Source organism: Aptenodytes forsteri, unplaced genomic scaffold (genome assembly GCF_000699145.1).
Source record: "Aptenodytes forsteri isolate BGI_AS27 unplaced genomic scaffold, ASM69914v1 Scaffold282, whole genome shotgun sequence".
Lineage (NCBI taxonomy): Eukaryota > Metazoa > Chordata > Aves > Sphenisciformes > Spheniscidae > Aptenodytes > Aptenodytes forsteri.
Genome location: NW_008794089.1, coordinates 2,167,230 through 2,185,041, shown reverse-complemented (window position 1 = coordinate 2,185,041; position 17,812 = coordinate 2,167,230). Strand labels below are relative to the sequence as shown.

General features: G+C 43.2%; 1 protein-coding gene across 2 annotated transcripts in view; it reads left to right on the top strand.

Moving 5' to 3' along the window:
- EGFR (epidermal growth factor receptor) overlaps positions 1-17,812 on the top strand; it is a 49,336-nt gene that overhangs the window by 27,267 nt on the left and 4,257 nt on the right. For both annotated transcript variants that reach the window (XM_019470930.1, XM_019470929.1), the window contains 10 exons: positions 879-1,001; positions 2,258-2,356; positions 7,109-7,294; positions 10,631-10,786; positions 11,645-11,720; positions 12,904-13,050; positions 15,563-15,660; positions 16,119-16,286; positions 16,383-16,430; positions 16,531-16,636. In XM_019470930.1, the coding sequence (XP_019326475.1) occupies positions 879-1,001; positions 2,258-2,356; positions 7,109-7,294; positions 10,631-10,786; positions 11,645-11,720; positions 12,904-13,050; positions 15,563-15,660; positions 16,119-16,286; positions 16,383-16,430; positions 16,531-16,636 (1,207 nt within the window). The remainder of the gene's footprint in view (positions 1-878; positions 1,002-2,257; positions 2,357-7,108; positions 7,295-10,630; positions 10,787-11,644; positions 11,721-12,903; positions 13,051-15,562; positions 15,661-16,118; positions 16,287-16,382; positions 16,431-16,530; positions 16,637-17,812) is intronic.

Genomic DNA, 17,812 nt, shown 5'->3' with positions numbered 1-17,812 from the left:
TAAAATCCTTAGAAAAAAAGCTGTCCTGCTTTTTAATGCATTACCTAACAATATTTTGCATACCACTGTATTCTACAGTTGTGATAGTAGACTTCAGTTTGTGCTCAGCTCATATTGTACCCTCTGGACTCCTCAAAATGAGGATATTTCATAACAACAGAAAGATTGCTGGCCCGCTAAAATCAGATTGTATCTAACTAAATACGGTTTTATTCAAAGGAAAGGAAAAGAAAGAGCACTAAGGGAAAAAGCTGACTTATGCATCAAAAAAGTGTTAAATATCTTTATTTGGAGGGCATTACTGCTGTTTTCAATAAGGCTTGGATCAAATTTTGAAAACATCGATAGTCAGTTCAACATCTCCTTTTTTATTGAGAAAAGAATCACTCTCAGAGTTTCAATTGCTGCTTGTAAACCCTGTGGTCTGGGGGAGCCACTGGTACCATGGGAATTTCATCCAGTTAAACAGGAGCAGACCTGAAAGGTTGCAGGTGATTCTTGCCCATTATTTAAAACATTTTTATAATTTATTCACAAGTTCAAAAAAAAATCTTCTTTAGGATCTGTGGTAATTACATTGTTCTTCATGCCATGTGTGTTAAGGCTTTGAAGTCAAAGCCTTCATTTGAACAGTTAGTATTCCTTCATTCTCCTTCAAAATGGCAGTCGCCACTCTCTGATTGATTTTACCTCTGAAATTTGGAGCAACTCTAGATATTTATTGCTGCAAGTCAGAGTGGAGCTGTCCTCCCATAAAATTCACGTGGAATAAAATGTTCATTATTTTAAAGGAAGGATTTATTTGCTTCTCCAAAGTGTGCTGCTTGCTGTCCTCCTAGACTGTATATCCTTCTAATGTCTTCTTTTCTCTGCACCAGCTTGTCGAACCACTGACACCCAGCGGGGAGGCACCGAACCAGGCTCATCTGAGAATTTTAAAGGAAACAGAATTTAAAAAAGTCAAAGTTTTAGGCTCTGGAGCTTTTGGCACTGTTTATAAGGTAAGATCACCATGTTTCTCTTCCCCTTTTCATCTTGCTCCCTCATCCAGAAGCCACCCAAACAAAGCATGAACTGGGAGCTGCGATCATTGTGTAGATTTTTTTTTTAAACTAGATTTTATAGTATGTATATATTGAATGGTAGGGAGATGACTCAATCATCATTAGTTGAGTTATGAATCGGGTAACGTGGGAAGTTTTACATAAGATGTTGCCAAAGCCATACTGCTGAACCTGGAGGACAAAGATCTTGACTTTAAAACTAACACAGCCAAATATACCCTGTTGTGAATATTAGGAAAAAAAGAAATGCACTTTGGTCAGCTCAGTGCTAAGCCATTTTTCTGTGTGGTCTGCAGTCTTGTTTTTATAATTGTCAATCACTCTTTCATTAGAACTGACTCAGATACGTGGAAGTGTCTACACACCTTCAGTTGTGTAGGTCCACAAGGTATTTTTTCTCTTGGTGTTTGTTTATCCTCTGTGTTTCTTCTTCACCAAGTTCCACTTTTCTGTGCTCCTCCTTTTATTCAGGATATGTGTTTCAGGCTTTGCCAGTAGTACTGAAATATAAACTGTAGATTCATATCTCTCTATATAAAGCTCTATATTCTGGAGCAGGCTTCCAGCTGTGGCTAGGAACTTCAGGGCACAAATCCCATTGACCGCTGAAAATGTGCACCTACATTGCTGGGTACTTCAGCAGAGTGTCCTCACAGTGCCACGCTGTTCACCTGCCACCTAAATGGCCTCCTGACACTATAGAAGTAGAGCACTGAACCAGTTGGACATAAACCTACCTGACACTGCATACGTTTAGGACTGGGTTATTTGTACAGTATAGATGCCATCTTGTTTTCCTGAGAAAATGCCAATTCTTTTCATTCCATGATTTATAAAGTGGAAGTGGCAAGGTTCTGCACATGCAGTTGCTGTAATGTGCCAATTAGTTAGATTTCCATCCGCAAAAGTTGCTTTTTATGCATCTCTTGGGCTATTTATACAGGGACAGTAATGAACGTGGTTTTTCAAAAAAATATGGTAGAGGTGACTGAAAGAGAAATACCACTCACTCCATTAACAGGATTTTGTTAATGCCCACAAGACACGTTTTTTGCATATTTTTGTTGTCTGCCATGTCTTCCCATTGCTCAGAATATTTAAGTCTACTCAGAAGATGTAAAATGTATATGTAATTGTGAGAATTAACCTGTTAGATATAAGACTGAGTAACTCTTGGTACTTCTTTTTGGTAGGGACTTTGGATCCCAGAAGGGGAGAGGGTTAAAATTCCTGTTGCTATTAAAGAGTTGAGAGAGGCTACATCACCAAAAGCCAACAAGGAAATACTTGATGTAAGTTTTCATGTTTGTTTTGTCAAGTTGTCAGTGGTCTGTGGATTTTCCTCTGTAACAACTAAAGGGATTTCAGGATTTTGGGTGGGAAGAAATATTTTGCACCCCAAACTGTATTCTCCATCTAGAAGTACTGGGCTTTGCAGCCCAGTCTGTGAAGTGCTTTTGTGTCTCCTATGAACCCCTTGCTCGCAGTCCAAATACTGATGTTATACTCGTGGGGTAGCACTCAAGGAGAGGTCAGGACCATACATTTACAGCTAATTCTGTTTTCTTTATTCTGATGTTTCAGGCCTTAAACTGTGGCATTCATTGCCATTATGGCAGTAGAACTAAAACCAATAACAACATATCTAATGACTTTTGAATCCTGACATTGCAGATTGTCATAAGCTAGTTGCTTGGTTACATAGGATTAAATTAACTATAAATCCAAAAGAAAAAAAATACCCCAGCTGCCTGATTTCTCTGCCATGAACAGCAAGAAATTATCTCGCTTCCCGAAAGAGGCATGGGAATTTTATTCTCTTGCTTGGATATAGCTCATCACTTCAGAAGACAGGGGAAAAGGCTATGGGACATTATTTCAGGAGTTTATAAATGTGTGAGTTTACAACGGGTGAGCCAGAGTCCTAAATACAAAGTTCCCTGAGTTTGGAATAGCTAAAAATCTGAACTCTGTCACTAGGTCTGAAGCCATACAACATAAAGCACCAAGGATATATATTTATATATGAGGAAAGGAAAATGCTGAGCGCAGAGAGGAGCACTCAGATGTTCAGTATATGTTCAGTTCAGCTTCCCTGTGCTGCGGTTCAGTCCTCAGCGACAAGAAACGCATTGCGTGTGTGTGTGTGTGTGTCCTGTCCAGCCCTTTGAGCCCTGAGCTGGAGCCTGCTGGGTCACTCTGGAGGACTGGTCAGCCCAGGGACTCCCCAAGCAACACAGTGTATTTGGTACAGATGAAGTCTTTAAGCTTCTCCTTGTTATACCTGCATGAGTGTGCGTCTAGAAAGCGTAGGTTGGAAGCCTGGATTTGGCAGGGGCTCATCTATCAAGTGCTTGTTTGCAGGGACAGGGCACACGTCCCTGGTACATCCCAAATGGACCTGTGAAGTGCAGGTCCACAGCTTGGGACAGCCTGTTTGCATGGAAGTAGTGGTCCTTCAGCCATGGGGAAAAATGTGGATTTTTTTTTTTTTTATTTTGGTAGGAACTGAAACACTTCAGCAGGAAATTTATCTTAAAAAAAATAATAATCCAGCTTTGGACAGCAAATGACACCTCAGGTAGGAAGGCTCATCTCAAATGGTTCAAGCTGGCGAAGATCTTAACAAAAGGCCAAGTCTCATAGTGAGAAGTGTCAGGATGAATGGCTGTGAACAAACCTACCTGTGCTACTGATGGTGATAAAGCACACTGGATTTTTCCAATCACCCTGAATAAACAGCGTTATTCCAATACATTTCTTCAACAGATCGTGTGTTATGTACCATATGATTTGATACGTGTATTGCGGCAATGCAAAAGAATAGGTGGTCCATCTCAGAATCCATACACAAAGCAATTCCATCCTGATTTAATTTAGTTAGACTCCCGGCCAGTCTCAGCCCTTCCCCAGGTCTCCGACCCCTGTGACCCTGGTCCCTGCCCCTCGCCTGCCTGCGGGCAGGCTGCGGTCCCTCCCTTCGCTGGCATTCCCCACACTGAGGAGCTGGCAAAGATGCTGCTCAGCTGCCTGCCCTGAGCTCTGCTCCTCGTTTCCCTCTTCACAGTGATAAGAGGGAAACAGTCTTTGCAAAGGATGCTTTGGACTTAACTGCATTGAATTCCTGTATACTGAAGGAAGGGTTAATAAATAAGCCTACAGTACTGCATCCTGCCTTCAGCAGATCAAGATATTCACACGACTGAGCAGTAGATGCAGGGACCGTGCGCTCTTCGGTGGTATCAAAGTACTTTCTCTTTTCAAAGAAGTTTCTGTATCATATCCCCACATTATCTTTTCTATTCCGTTGAATTAGGATGCTTAACAAAAAGCTCTTGATTTTTTTCAGTCCTGTTCATTTTTCAGATGATTTGGTTGGTGGAATTCATTCTATATTTCAGAGGAAAATTGAAAAAAATATAAAACCAGTGAAAGAAATCAGAGGGATGACTCCGAAAACTCCTCCCAAAACAGATTTTTGCTACACAACCAACTTTTCAAGGTCACTGAAACCTCAGAGATAATAATGTCCAATTAAAGATGATTCGTCTTACAGAAACATGCTAGGTATAGAACAAGCGCAGCAGCTTTAGCTCATATAATCCAGGCGAGCTCTCACTGGCTTTATTAAGGTAGGGCTAATTCAGAAGATTGTTGTTGAATACCAAGCATACTTGGAGCAGGTCAGAGCGTACCGCAGAGATTTCCAAGATAAACAGTTGAAACAAAGGCCTGCTTCAATGTCTTGGGCTACTTAGAGGGACCCACGACCGCAGAATAGCTCCCTTCTGCTCCCTGCAAGGAGGCAGTGGCCTATTTTACTTTGCAGTATCAAATGTAACAGGCAGCATCAACACTTGGACGCTCTCCGAAAGCTGTGTGGCCCGTACACCCACCCCGCTCTTCCAGCATCCCAGTTCTCAGCCCCCAGGTCAGTCCTGCGCGGGCTGTGCAGCAGATGGGCAGTGAGAACAGCTCCGACTCTGCAGATTCCACACACACCCCGTCCCCCGTCTCCCCCCGTCCCTGCTGAAATGAATACAATATGGTTCTGAATCCCAACAGGAAGCAAGGCAAGGAACAGGCCCGTCATTGGTACGACGGCTCGGTTTGGAAGCCTAGGGAGATTTAGCATGTTTTGGTCTCTACTTAATCTGAGCATCGTATAGTGGATTTGCAAGGTTCTCTAAAAAACACTGCCACAAGTATCTACATAATTGAATAGCACATTGTATTCTTGCTTTATCTTTCTTCGGGCTAGCCTACAGAATCAGTGTTAGCCTTGACAGAGGGTTGTTTTTCAATGCCCTGTTCACATCCTGCAGTAGGTTGAGGAGCTCTTACCCAGTTCTGCTGGAGATCTTCTTTAACCTGGCTGTCTGCAGACCACTTTAATCCCAGAGGCTCCAAAACAAGGACACCAAATGCAGAATTAGCACTGCAAGAAAACTGCATTACATCATGTTTTGCTTAGGCTGGCACGTCGAACAACAATACCAAGGCCAGAAAGTATTACTTAAGAATTGGGATTGCTTACTTCTTGAACATCATTGCTTTAATAACTTTGTTTAATAATAGTTCTTACCGGCTACACAGCTATGTGACGTCTGTGGAAAGCTTGTTAGATGATGAGTAAAGTGCTATGGTATTTCATTTCTTAAGCTCTTAGAAAGTGCAGATTTGGTCCTTTCCCTGCCACAATAGTGGCCTGACTATTAGTTTAGGCTTTGGGGGACTGCTAGCCTAATGTTGAATTGCCAAGGGATGATTAGTTGGTGTCATTTCAGATGCTGACCTAAAAGCTCACTGCATGGAAAAATTCCCATTTATTTCCCATTGTGTTGGTTTTCAGTCAAACGGCTTTAAAAATGTCTGGAAGTGAAATACTGTAAATCAGACACAACAGTAATTTAAAAACCCACAACTTCAGCTGTAATTTTTTCCCCCTATTGGAATCCATTCTTTGAGCTTGCATTTGACACTGGATGTCAGTATAAATATAGATCTCAAATTTAAATCCGTAAGTAGTTTTTGCATGCAAGAAACATGAAGTCAGGGGTTTTTACCCTGTGACCATGTTAAAGGATGTATTCAGTGTGTCTGGAGCGTACTGCACCGGCCTCTGAAGGGGCCTCTCCCTTCCTACAGAAGAGCAAAGGAAGAGGAGGTACCTTGGGCACCTTAGATAGGTACCTAAAGCTACATAGGGTGAACCCAGGCTTGAAAGAAGAGTTTTTCACATATTTATGAAACTCAAACCCAAAATTCCAGTTGACGAAAGGGTTTATTATGGTTATTATGCTTAGGTTCCCACATTGTATCATTTGCATTGCTATATGGGTCTAAAACAGCTTTTCCAACTGGGGACAATATTTTCACCAGTGTTGCTTAAGGTAAAAGACATGTATTCAGACTTCTAAAGAGGCGAACTGATTATTAACCTGTTTGGTTTGACATGGACTGAAGAACAACATGGTCAAAGAAACCTTGTCTCTTAAAAAGTCAAACTGTCAGTCCCATCCTAGATGACAACTTTTGACTTTCTGCGTTAGTACTAACCCTGACAAAGGGACAGAGGTCTCAAAAGTACCAATTTCCAGTCAGTTTTGTGAAAAGATTTGTGGAGGAAAAAACGCCTTATGACACATGTTCACAAGATGTGTTGCCCTTGCAATTAGGTGCTCAAAATGATGAAATCCCATCAGCTTCCAGCTGATGTTCAATTTATTAATTCCTCCTAGGTCTATAAGTTTTGTCCCCAGGATTTTATGTCCCATGTTTGCTTGGTGTACCAGTTGTGGGAGACTGGTTCTTCTGTGGCATCTCAGTGACGCTTCAGTGTTCAAAATCTGGACCTTCCACCGAGTGGAAAAAACTTGGTCCACAGAGTGGGAAATAGAAGTTATTTTGTATGTGAAGGGCACAGAGTTTACATATAGTATTTTAGCAACCTCTTGTATGACCAACTTATTTTATACTGCCTCCAGACATTTCTGTCATGCCAAAGGGAGTATTTCACATTGCTTTTTTTCCTTTCTTCTCAGGAAGCTTACGTGATGGCTAGTGTAGACAATCCTCATGTGTGCCGCTTGTTGGGAATCTGCCTCACTTCTACTGTTCAGCTCATCACACAGCTGATGCCTTACGGCTGCCTCCTTGATTACATCCGAGAGCACAAGGACAACATTGGCTCCCAGTACCTTCTCAACTGGTGTGTGCAGATTGCAAAGGTAAGCGGACTGGCACACCGCCAGATCAGCTAAAACTCTTAACTCTAACAAGGAGATCTGACAGCACGTAATGTATTTATTTACTTGTCTCTGTAAGTCTTTATGTTTCACCACATGGTTCCTATACCTTATACGTGACAGTAATCGGTTACTTTGTCTTAAACAATTTACCATTTTCAAGCTGCTGTGCAAACCTTAACTGTTCTTCAAAATACTCCTAGACAGCGTAATATTATCACCAAGGCATTTATGTCCAAATCAAAGACCCTGTAATGAAACGATAATGTGATGCAACAAAGCTGTGGCAGGGAAGGGAGCAGAAGCTGGCAATTGCCATACTGAAGTGCTGCTTCCATCAATCAGTGGATTTCTTTGGGCTGTGCCATGGGGCAAACAGTGACGTTGTTGAATACACCTTCTGGTGTGCCTCGGATTCCGGCTGAAATCTCTGAGGCCTGGGGATCGAAACTGCTGATTAATAAATACCAGCTCCGTTCTAGCACAGGCTGGCTGTGACTGAAAGACATTCAGGCACCCAGGGCTGTTCTGTAATTTATATGCACTGAGTTGGTGCCTGTAATCTAATTGCAGTGGCCGTAGTGCCAAATAAAAGACTCATTATCACACCTGGCACTATTTGCCAAAGAGAAGAGCAGCAAAGGAGACTGAAGTACAGCCTCTAGCCCTTAGCAAGCAATATGCTGTGTTTGGAAGGTGGTTAGCCATTTGCAAGCATGGAAGAATGGAGCAAAACCAGCAAAAAAATAGCTGCAGTTTGTTGGAGATTTGTCGTATGAGACAGCAGTATCCGCAAAGCCCGGCTGCTTTAATGCTCTTATTTCAGGAATGACGGTCTGCAAGCTAACCACACACTTACAGCCTTATCGGTCCCTCGAGACCTTGTATACATCCCAGGCTTGCCCGGCCGTGGTTTACTTTCAGGAAACATGCTGAGGACCTCAGAAATGTATCCACCAAAAGTATACAGAGCACATTTTTCATCTCAGTGCGTCTACTTTTTTACAGTGCGCTCCACAGCAAGTGAATTTTAATTTATGCATCCCCCCGGGATGTGAACTGCCTTGTTCTGATTCTTTTGCTCTCTTGTTTAAAATCAATTACTGCTCTGTCCTGGTTTCAGTCCCTTTGGAAGATGAGCTGGAGGCCACATTTCCCTCCTCCTCCTCCTCGTTAATTTTTAAGGTGGCAAAATCTGTCCCCAAATTGATCCTTGGGGCATCACTTGCCCGAAAGGTTGCCATTCACAATTGTTATCTCCTGTTTGATTTTTTTCATGTCGGTTCAACATTTGCCCATAGCAACCTCTACACTCTCCAGCAATGCCTGACCTTCAGCATACTCCTTTGTACTGTTCCGCACTGAAGTTCTCCTCAAAGTGCTCATAAATCACACATACGGCTTTTTCCCACCAATGTGTCTGGTGTTACTACTCTGATAAAGTCATGCCAGATTTTTGGACTTTCTCTGACTCTTTAAAAATGTACTTTTGGAGGGAGGAAAAAATTGAAACATATATTTATGTCTGGTAACTACCCAGCAGGAGGCAAGTTCCCTGGGAAGCTTATTTTTGTTTCTGTTTTCACAGCTTTGAATTAAGTTTTCTTTGCATCTATAAACATTATCTTTCTCTGAGGAGAAAGACAGGAGTCCTGTCTTTCAGACAAGATGTTATGACAGAGCATAGACACTCCACATGCAGAAACACTGTGAAGTAACTCTTTGAACACATTGGTCTTATACTTAATGATGAAAAATGGCTTAAATCCCAGGCCTGCACACAATTATAGATCTGCTGAACTTTCTGGATGAGCAGTTCAACATCTTCAGTGTATGGTTATGCACGTGCACGAGTCTTTTAGCTATCAGCGTCTTAAACAGCTTAGTGTGAAACTGATATTCTGCCTTTCAGCAGCTTTGAGTCTTAATAAGTCCCTGCAGCAAGAAATGTTTAGCAGGAAATTTTTTGTCCTACTGGGGCTAGATTATGTGATTTTTTTTTAAGATAGTCTGCTTTCTGTCGGCAGCTCAAGATTTTTTGTTTCAAGAGCTCTGCTCACTAAAGATCTATTTGTGTAATTAAATGCACAGTCATAGTGGCATTGTGCCAGTTTGTTTGGGTGGTTTGTTTTGGCAACATTAGCAGTGCATGGGTGAAGTTCTGCTGGGGGACTTGGGTGGAGGATTCGATGGTGGTCCAGGTTAGCAGCGGGCTTAGGAAAGGGGTGGAGGCTGGAAGGGAATTATTCCCTCCAGTGCTCTGTCATCACATCAACATGATCATTTTGGTGTTAACTTTGTAGGTTAGAAGTACTTTCTTATTAATTCTCTCTTCATAAAAATACAAGCGCATAAGCTGCCGCCAGCAGAAACCTATCGACTGGGAATAATTGTGGTTTTTAGAAAGGATCTTGCAGGAAACTTAGAAATCATTAACTTTTTGATTCCATACACCAGGAGATTGGAGTTGAGGGAAAGAGGAATAATCTCTGTGGTCAGAAATACAGCTGTTAGATTCAAACCTTAAAAGTCAAACCGACACAATTAGTTGTATTCTTCCACGAGAGGCAGTTGTACAAAAAAAGCTATGGCAAACCCAGTCTAATGATGGGAGGCAGTGAAACTGGAAGAACTTGCCTTTTCAAAGAGGACTTGAAAATAGATGCAACTCTGAGCTCAGCCATGAAGTGAATTTTTTTATTTTATTTCTTTTTCTCACCTTTGCGGTGGGATGCCTCATTGTTATAGCAGGGAGAAGGCAGAGTACACTGTAATAAGATGCAGAATCAGCAACTTTGAGCGATTAATTTATATTTCTTGGACTCTCCCAGGCCATTAGTGTCTACATACTCTCTGTAGGGTTGGCCTGTATGTGTATGAATAATTAAATTCTGCACTGTGCTCTCCTGAAGCCACTGGTGTTGCACAAATGCAGCTGAAAGAAGGGTTTGCTCCCTTATTTGCAAGTCCTATCCCAATTTCCTATTTCTTGAACTAAATCACAAAGGAACCGTGTTCCCTGCTATAGCTGCTACTATCCCTTTTTTCTCAATGACTCCACTGGCACATGGACCCACAAGAAGATTCCTGGAGGGTAATAGTTACTTCTCCTTGTAACTTTGCAAGTGCATGTCCTCACCCTGCCATAAGCATCACATAAATCAAAACAGCGAACCTTTTTCTGAAGGAGGGATAGGTTACCACATGTTTATGTGGTGGTGTGCGTACAGTTACCGCAGAGCAGCTGACGTTTGGTAACTCGTTTCCACGTCCAAGCCGAAAGCGTGTGATGCCTACCCATGGTCTGTCGCACTGCAGGGAATGAACTATTTGGAGGAGCGTCGCCTGGTGCACCGTGACCTTGCTGCCAGGAACGTCCTCGTTAAGACTCCTCAACACGTGAAAATCACGGACTTCGGGCTGGCAAAGCTGCTCGGCGCCGATGAGAAGGAATATCACGCCGAGGGAGGCAAGGTAAAGCCCATCGGAGAAATGAACCACTGCATGTTCGTCAGTGTTTGTGCTCGCGCATGAGCCTTAAACACAGGGAAAAAAAAAGGAGAGTGGGTTTTTCAAAGCGCTCAGCTGCCGTCTCAGCATGCTGCCTTTGAAGCCTGTGGGAGTCCTCTGAAATCAGCCGAAGCAGTGTCAGGCCAGTGGGACTGCAGTGGGAGTGGAGGTAGCAGAGCAGCAAATGCTTTTGAAATTCCCACCCAGAATGTCTGGGAAAAAGCAAGATTATTAAAAAAACATTAAAAAAAAAAGCATGGCTGAATTCATCAGTGTAGCCAACACCAATAACACTGTGCAGTTTATGAAGAGAAAGGGAATGCTGTATATTTATAGCAGAAGAAAGACCTGTCAGACTTGGTTCAACACGCCTTCGTGTTGTACTACGTGCTGATGGAGGGAATGTGTCCTGCTGAGAAATTAAAGAGAAGCTGCTTGCAAATAGTGCAGAGACCATAAATGGAAACCATATGAGCGCAGATCAGTCTTTGTCATACAGCCTGAGATCGGATTTGTGTCCTGTTATGATAGGAGAAGGTTAAAAAAATAGCAATTTGACTGTTAAAAATATTGTAAAACTAATTTGTAAGAGATAGTTCTAATATGCCTAATACTTCACAAGTTCCCAGGTTCAACATAATAAATGAAAATAATGATAAGGGACTCAAAAGTTGCCTGTTCCACCACTCGGGTAGTTGTATTGTTTGCTGGTTGTTTTTTTTTCCCTTCTGCAACCAACTATTGGTTTAAACACCACCTGGTGGTAAATATCACTGATAAATTTTGGGTCAGCCTCTAAGGCTTATTTGTGAATTTTCCTAGGTTCCTATTAAATGGATGGCCTTGGAGTCAATTTTACACCGGATTTACACTCATCAAAGTGATGTCTGGAGTTATGGTGAGTCTAAAACCAGTTATAATTATTGCAGATGGGTTGGAAAATTGCAGGATTTGCTAGTGACTCTACACAGACCTTTTTTCTTCCTATTATGAGAAGACTGAGAGATTAAACATAAACAATGGGCCCAAATCACCTATTCAGTAATGTAAAATTCCCATGAAATTGCATGCTGGTGAGGTATAAGATGTTTTGCAGAATAAGCTTTCAGATGATGAGCCCCCCCTGAAAGGGGCTGCAGGTAGGAGACTCTGCTCCATTTGTTGAAGTTCCGCTGATGCTTTTCTTCAGCAACTTCATGTAAAATATAACTGGGCTGACAATAAAGCCACGTAACTAGAGGGAGGACTTAAAACCACTTGCCACGCTGTCGGTCAGTGTCAATCAGTGTAACTCTGCTGTGGCCTAAAATGTTTGTGCTGTCCTGGTATTGAGAGGACAACACTAAAAGGGAAGCAAAGTGATAACCTTCTTAGAGAATTCATTTTATATTTGGTATAGTTCATAAGCCAGCTTGAAAGAAAGAGGAGCAGAAAGGAAACTTTTCAAGGCAACTTATTTCAAAATTTCCACTCCAAGGCCTCTTATATTCCTAAAAAATATTTAATGCAGATGGTCAGATCCTGTGTCCTGTTAGAAAAAGTACAGCTTTTGGTCCTCTTAATCCATTTATGTATCTTGGCATCCAAAATCTTGTTTTGTATCCTAAGCTACCAGACAATCACAACAGCTACATCACAAGAGTACATGGACACTGAGGCAGCTGGTTTACACATCTTTCAAAAACTGCTTTTGCTCGTCTCCGAAGAGACTGTTTTGAAACAAAAATACAACTTCCATTTTTAAAGCCACTTGCTGGGTTGGAGTCAGGAGGCGGTAACCTGCATTACCTTTCTATGGGGCTGGGAAGTTTGTGGGATGTTTAACACTGAGATACTAGCTGAGAGTGAAAAAAAACCCCAGAATACCACAAAAAAACAAAAAAATTAAATCAGGATGATTTCAACCTGTTTTATTAATTTGTCTCTCTTCAAAATCATGGCAGAAAATGCTTTTCCTGGGTGGGCCTCTGGCAATGCAGTGCCTCTGGGAAAGCCCTCTCCACTCACCACCTCTCTGCACCCAGGCCAAGCATCCCGGCTCCTGGCAAAGCCTCTCACGGTCTTCTCTTCCCACCCTGCAGGTGTGACAGTTTGGGAGCTGATGACATTTGGGTCCAAGCCATACGATGGGATCCCCGCCAGTGAAATCTCCTCTGTCTTGGAGAAGGGCGAGCGTTTGCCCCAGCCCCCCATCTGTACCATCGATGTGTACATGATCATGGTCAAATGTGAGTTCACATTTGGGGTTGTGGGCGCTCACCTAAGTCGAATAAGTAGCACAATTGCCTTCGTTATGTCACATTTGTATATGCTGTCTTCTTGGTGATCGCACAGAAATAGGGTTATGTGAAAAGAGTGGTGACACCAGAGTGTGTTCCCACACCTTGAGCTTCAGCTAGGAGCATGGGATATGGTTTCATTAGTCGCTAATTCAGCCAACTAATGTTTTTTCACCATTCACACCACTGGCTGATATTGTCAGTTATTTTAAACTGATATTGTCAGGCAGTATAAATCAGCATAACACCACCCACTTTACTTGATACCCTGGTTTTGTATGTTTAGAAAATAAAATTAACACTGCCTTCTCCTCCAGGCTCCCCCTTAGTTCAGTAATACATATCCCCCTGCAATCACACACACGGATTATGTGCTCCTTTTACTAAAGGACTGCTGTGAGCACAGGCACCACCATAATGGCAGATGCACATGAGGATACGGAGTTCCTCATCCGATTTCTTCCTCATTTTTGGATGGCTCCTTTTTGGCACACGGCTGTTGCTGTAAAGTAGCACAGGAGCTGGGGGTCTCTGAAGCACTTTTTGGTCATTGTTAGGGCACATCAAAGGGCTTCTGAAGCCCAAACCCCTTTTCCATCTATATCAGCTGCTAAAATGTCAGATTATTACCTGGCTTCCCATGCATCTCTAGACCATGACTGCCGCATCCCTGCTCACTACCAGTAGTGTCTGTGAGGATGCTGATAAGAAGCCCACTAGGTGGCATTTAAGACCTTCTCACTGGAGCAAAATGTACGTGTTCCTGAAATACGAGCCACACTACCATGAACACCCCATAGTGCAGCACTTTTGGGGAGCCCTGGAGTGCCCCAGTGTTGCTTTGTCAGGACAGGCACCGCACAGGGAGAGCCTGATCCTGTGCTCACCAGAGCGAGCAGGAACAGGATCCAGATGTGTGCACCTAGCCTGGGAGCTGCCCAGACCCAAAAGCAGTGTCCTGGAAACTCCTCCTCAGTGACGCTGAACCCTACTGACACCTCAGCCCTGCCTCTCCACTTGCAGCAGTCATGTCCCAGGTCTTTGAAAGCTCTGCACTAGAGCATGTGCTCAGGGACTGAGCCTTTGCAAAGCTCAGCAGCTCTATCCATTGCCCTTCCTTTGGGTCAGTCCAGATGTAGAAAGCAGGCATTTTTCCAGGCACCTAATCAGGTACCTGTTGCTTTTAAAACACCACCAGTGGAGCGTCCCCATCGCCTTTCATACCATTACACTGAATTTAAACTCAAGAACATGAGGATCTGGGGTTTTAGCCTTCCTTCTGCCACAGGACTCGGTTGCACGTCTTTCACTGCTCTGATCACCCTGTGTTTGCAGGCTACAGCACAGGCCCTGTTGAAGCTGCGCCATTTTGTCTAAAGGATTTCAGGATTCCCAGTCATCTCTTTTATAAGCAGAGAGTATAAACTGAAATGTTCAAAGTTATTGCACAGCAATTTTTATTTTTTTTATTTAAGAGGTAGTATTTAAACATATGCAACTCAGAGATAAATTCAGAAATAGTAGATGCTACTTCTGCAACAGCAGCAAACTCCAAATGCTCCACTCTGTCTAAAAGCAAAAAGGATTTCTTCTTGAAGTAGCAGGGCATCATATTTCTAGCATGGTAAAAAGTCACTGGCAATGATGAGATTTTGTCTAATGCAGAATTTTCATATTATCACTTCATTTCTCCATTACTATGGATAGGCTGTTTCTTATGAGTTCCTCCAGACACACTAAGCTTGACCTTTATTATTTTTAATTTTAAACACAAGAGTCTCTACATCAGCTCATCTATATTTGAAATCTCTTCTAGCATTGATCCACACTAAGCTGCAGGACTTGTTTTTGTTAAAGTCCATTTACTAATTAAATACAGCTTAGATATGGTTAATCTTTCAAATCGTCCCCAGCGAGGATGTTTTGAATTTTAGAAGACATCTGGTACAGAGGGTAGCTTCTGCTTTAGGCTTCCCAGGATGTCACGAAGCAGTGCAGTGAGGACTACACGGTCAAATCACTGTACATCTTCAGGCAGCCGCTGAAGTTAGTTTGCTTCCCGTCCTTCAAGAGCTTTTTCAGAGCAGCCTAATTTGGACTGATCCAGGCTGGCCACCCATTTGGTATCCTCAGGACTCATGCATTATTATCACTCAGGTGGGACCTGCCTGCCCAAGCGGAGATAGGCCAGCAGGAGAGGAGACAGGCTCAGCCTGGAGCTTTTCCAACATGGGGTTTTATTACCTCCTTCATTCTTCCCAAAACTGCCAAGATGTGCATTTTAAATGCTGAAATTCACAGCAGTGGCTGGTGAATGAACTTTTTGTGGTGGTCCCTTACGGGTAAATCCTTAACAGCATGTATGGTGCTGTTCTTTTCACTGTTACATTTTATTTTAAGCTCTGTGTTTGATCACCAAAACAACTTTATTTGTGCGTTGCTTTCCCTGTCGTCCCTCCAGGCTGGATGATCGATGCAGACAGCCGTCCCAAGTTTCGCGAACTGATAGCGGAGTTCTCAAAAATGGCCCGTGACCCCCCACGCTATCTTGTTATACAGGTACTAAACCCAATGGTAGGAAGATGTCTGATGGGCATTTAATATGAGGCCCAAAATGATTAGTAATGCATATGAAAACATATAATATGGATAATTTAAGGCCAGATTTACCTTTGCTTTCCAGCTCTTAACACATTCAGCTAGAACCAAAAACAGAATTTCAAGACCAGTCACTATTTTCTTAGTACTGGTCCCAGTCTAGGACCAGTAACAGTCCATACTGCAGTCCTGAGAGGAGAACAGAGTTTGATCCTCTTCAAAACGCAGATATTTTACAGCAGCATAGACAGAGGTTGCAGGCCCAAATTCCCCTGAACTCTAGGTAAATTTGGTTAAACACACAGATCAAGATTTTACATCTTGGACCTCTCACTAAATTACTTTGTCTCTCAGAGAAGGGGATAATGAGGGCTTGAAGGGAGTCTGCGAGTCCTCTCTCACACTGACTTGTCTCACAGGGAGACGATAGGATGCACCTGCCCAGCCCTACGGACTCCAAGTTTTATCGCACCCTGATGGAGGAGGAGGACATGGAAGATATAGTAGACGCGGATGAGTATCTCGTGCCACACCAGGGCTTCTTCAACAGCCCCTCAACATCCCGCACTCCTCTCTTGAGTTCATTGGTATGAAACCTTTCCTCTGTGGAAATATGACAAGCGATTTTAAGAGTGAACTGCTTCTCATAATGTCTGTATTTTCTTTCTCTCTCTTTTTAAAAGAGTGCCACTAGCAACAATTCTGCTACAACCTGCATTGACAGAAATGGGGTAAGTGGGATGACCTTTAAAAAAGGAGCAACTTCTCCTATGTGGAGCAACTTCTACAAAACAGTCCCTTTAATATTGATTTTCTCTACTTCAAACCTAGCAGGGGCACCCTGTGAGAGAAGACAGCTTTGTCCAGAGGTATAGCTCAGACCCAACGGGCACTTTCTTGGAGGACAGCATAGACGATGGCTTCCTGCCAGCCCCGGGTGAGTACCTCTCCCGTGTTTCCATCCCACAGCCACTCATTCACAAGCCATTTGGTTGTGAATATAATTGTTGCCCTTCCTTTTCTGTAGAAAGGAAGCAATCCTAATGCTTCCTACCTGCTTTGGTCGGTAAACGGGAGTGAAAATGTGTGCACATATCCTTTTCCTAGACTTTTTCTGGCTGCTTCTGTCAGTTTCTCATTTCAGTTCCTTCACCAGCCAGGTTCCTCATGTTTGCCATGTGTGCCATCTGGCTGGGGAGTTCGCATGCGTGGTTATACATTCAAAGCTTTCTACCACCCCTGCACTTCGGAAAATATCCTCTAAAAGCTGGGTTTCACCCCTTAAACCATTTCAACAATATAAACAGCTTTCTGGCAGTTTCACTGCTTTCACAGATACACAGATACACAGAAGGCAGCTCACGGTTTCACGTGGACTTACAGTGTGGGCGGTTGGAGAGCGAGCCAGCAGCACCGAGGGAGCTGGTGCTGGGTTATGCAGCCCTGATGCTTTGTGTCCTTAAAAAAACCCAACCAACCCTTCCAAGAATACACCACAGCTAAAAAGGGTGAAAGACCCTGCAAGGGATGGCATTTAAGTGAGATGTGGAGTCTCTGTTTCTGCCAGTCCTTTATTTTCTAAGCACTTTTCTCATCTCTAAACATTTTTCTAGGGAAACAGCTTCTGGCAGCAAAGCTCCCTGACTGCAATTTCAGAACAGTATCTGGGACATAGCCATCCCCATGTCACTAAAATCAGCAGTAGCTATCTCGCTGTCTCATGGTCCAAGCCATCTTTCTGCTGCTTTGCAAACCAAATTCCTGAAGGTGAACTTCAGGGCAGTGCGTTTGGTGCCATGGCACGGCAGTCCCTGCCTTTGGCTCTCTTCCACTCCAGGAAGTTCAGTGAGATGCTGTGCGCAAAGAGCATGTGGCAGCTGGGTTGAAACTACACCTCGAGTGATGCAAATGGCTGCATTAGTTATATGTCTTCATAGAATCATAGAATAGTTTGGGTTGGAAGGGCCCTCAAAGGGTCATCTAGTCCAACCCCCCTGCCGTGGGCAGGGGCATCTTCAACTAGATCAGGTTGCTCAGAGCCCCGTCCAACCTGACCTTAAATGTTGCCAGGGATGGGGCATCCACCACCTCTCTGGGCAACCTCTGCCAGTGT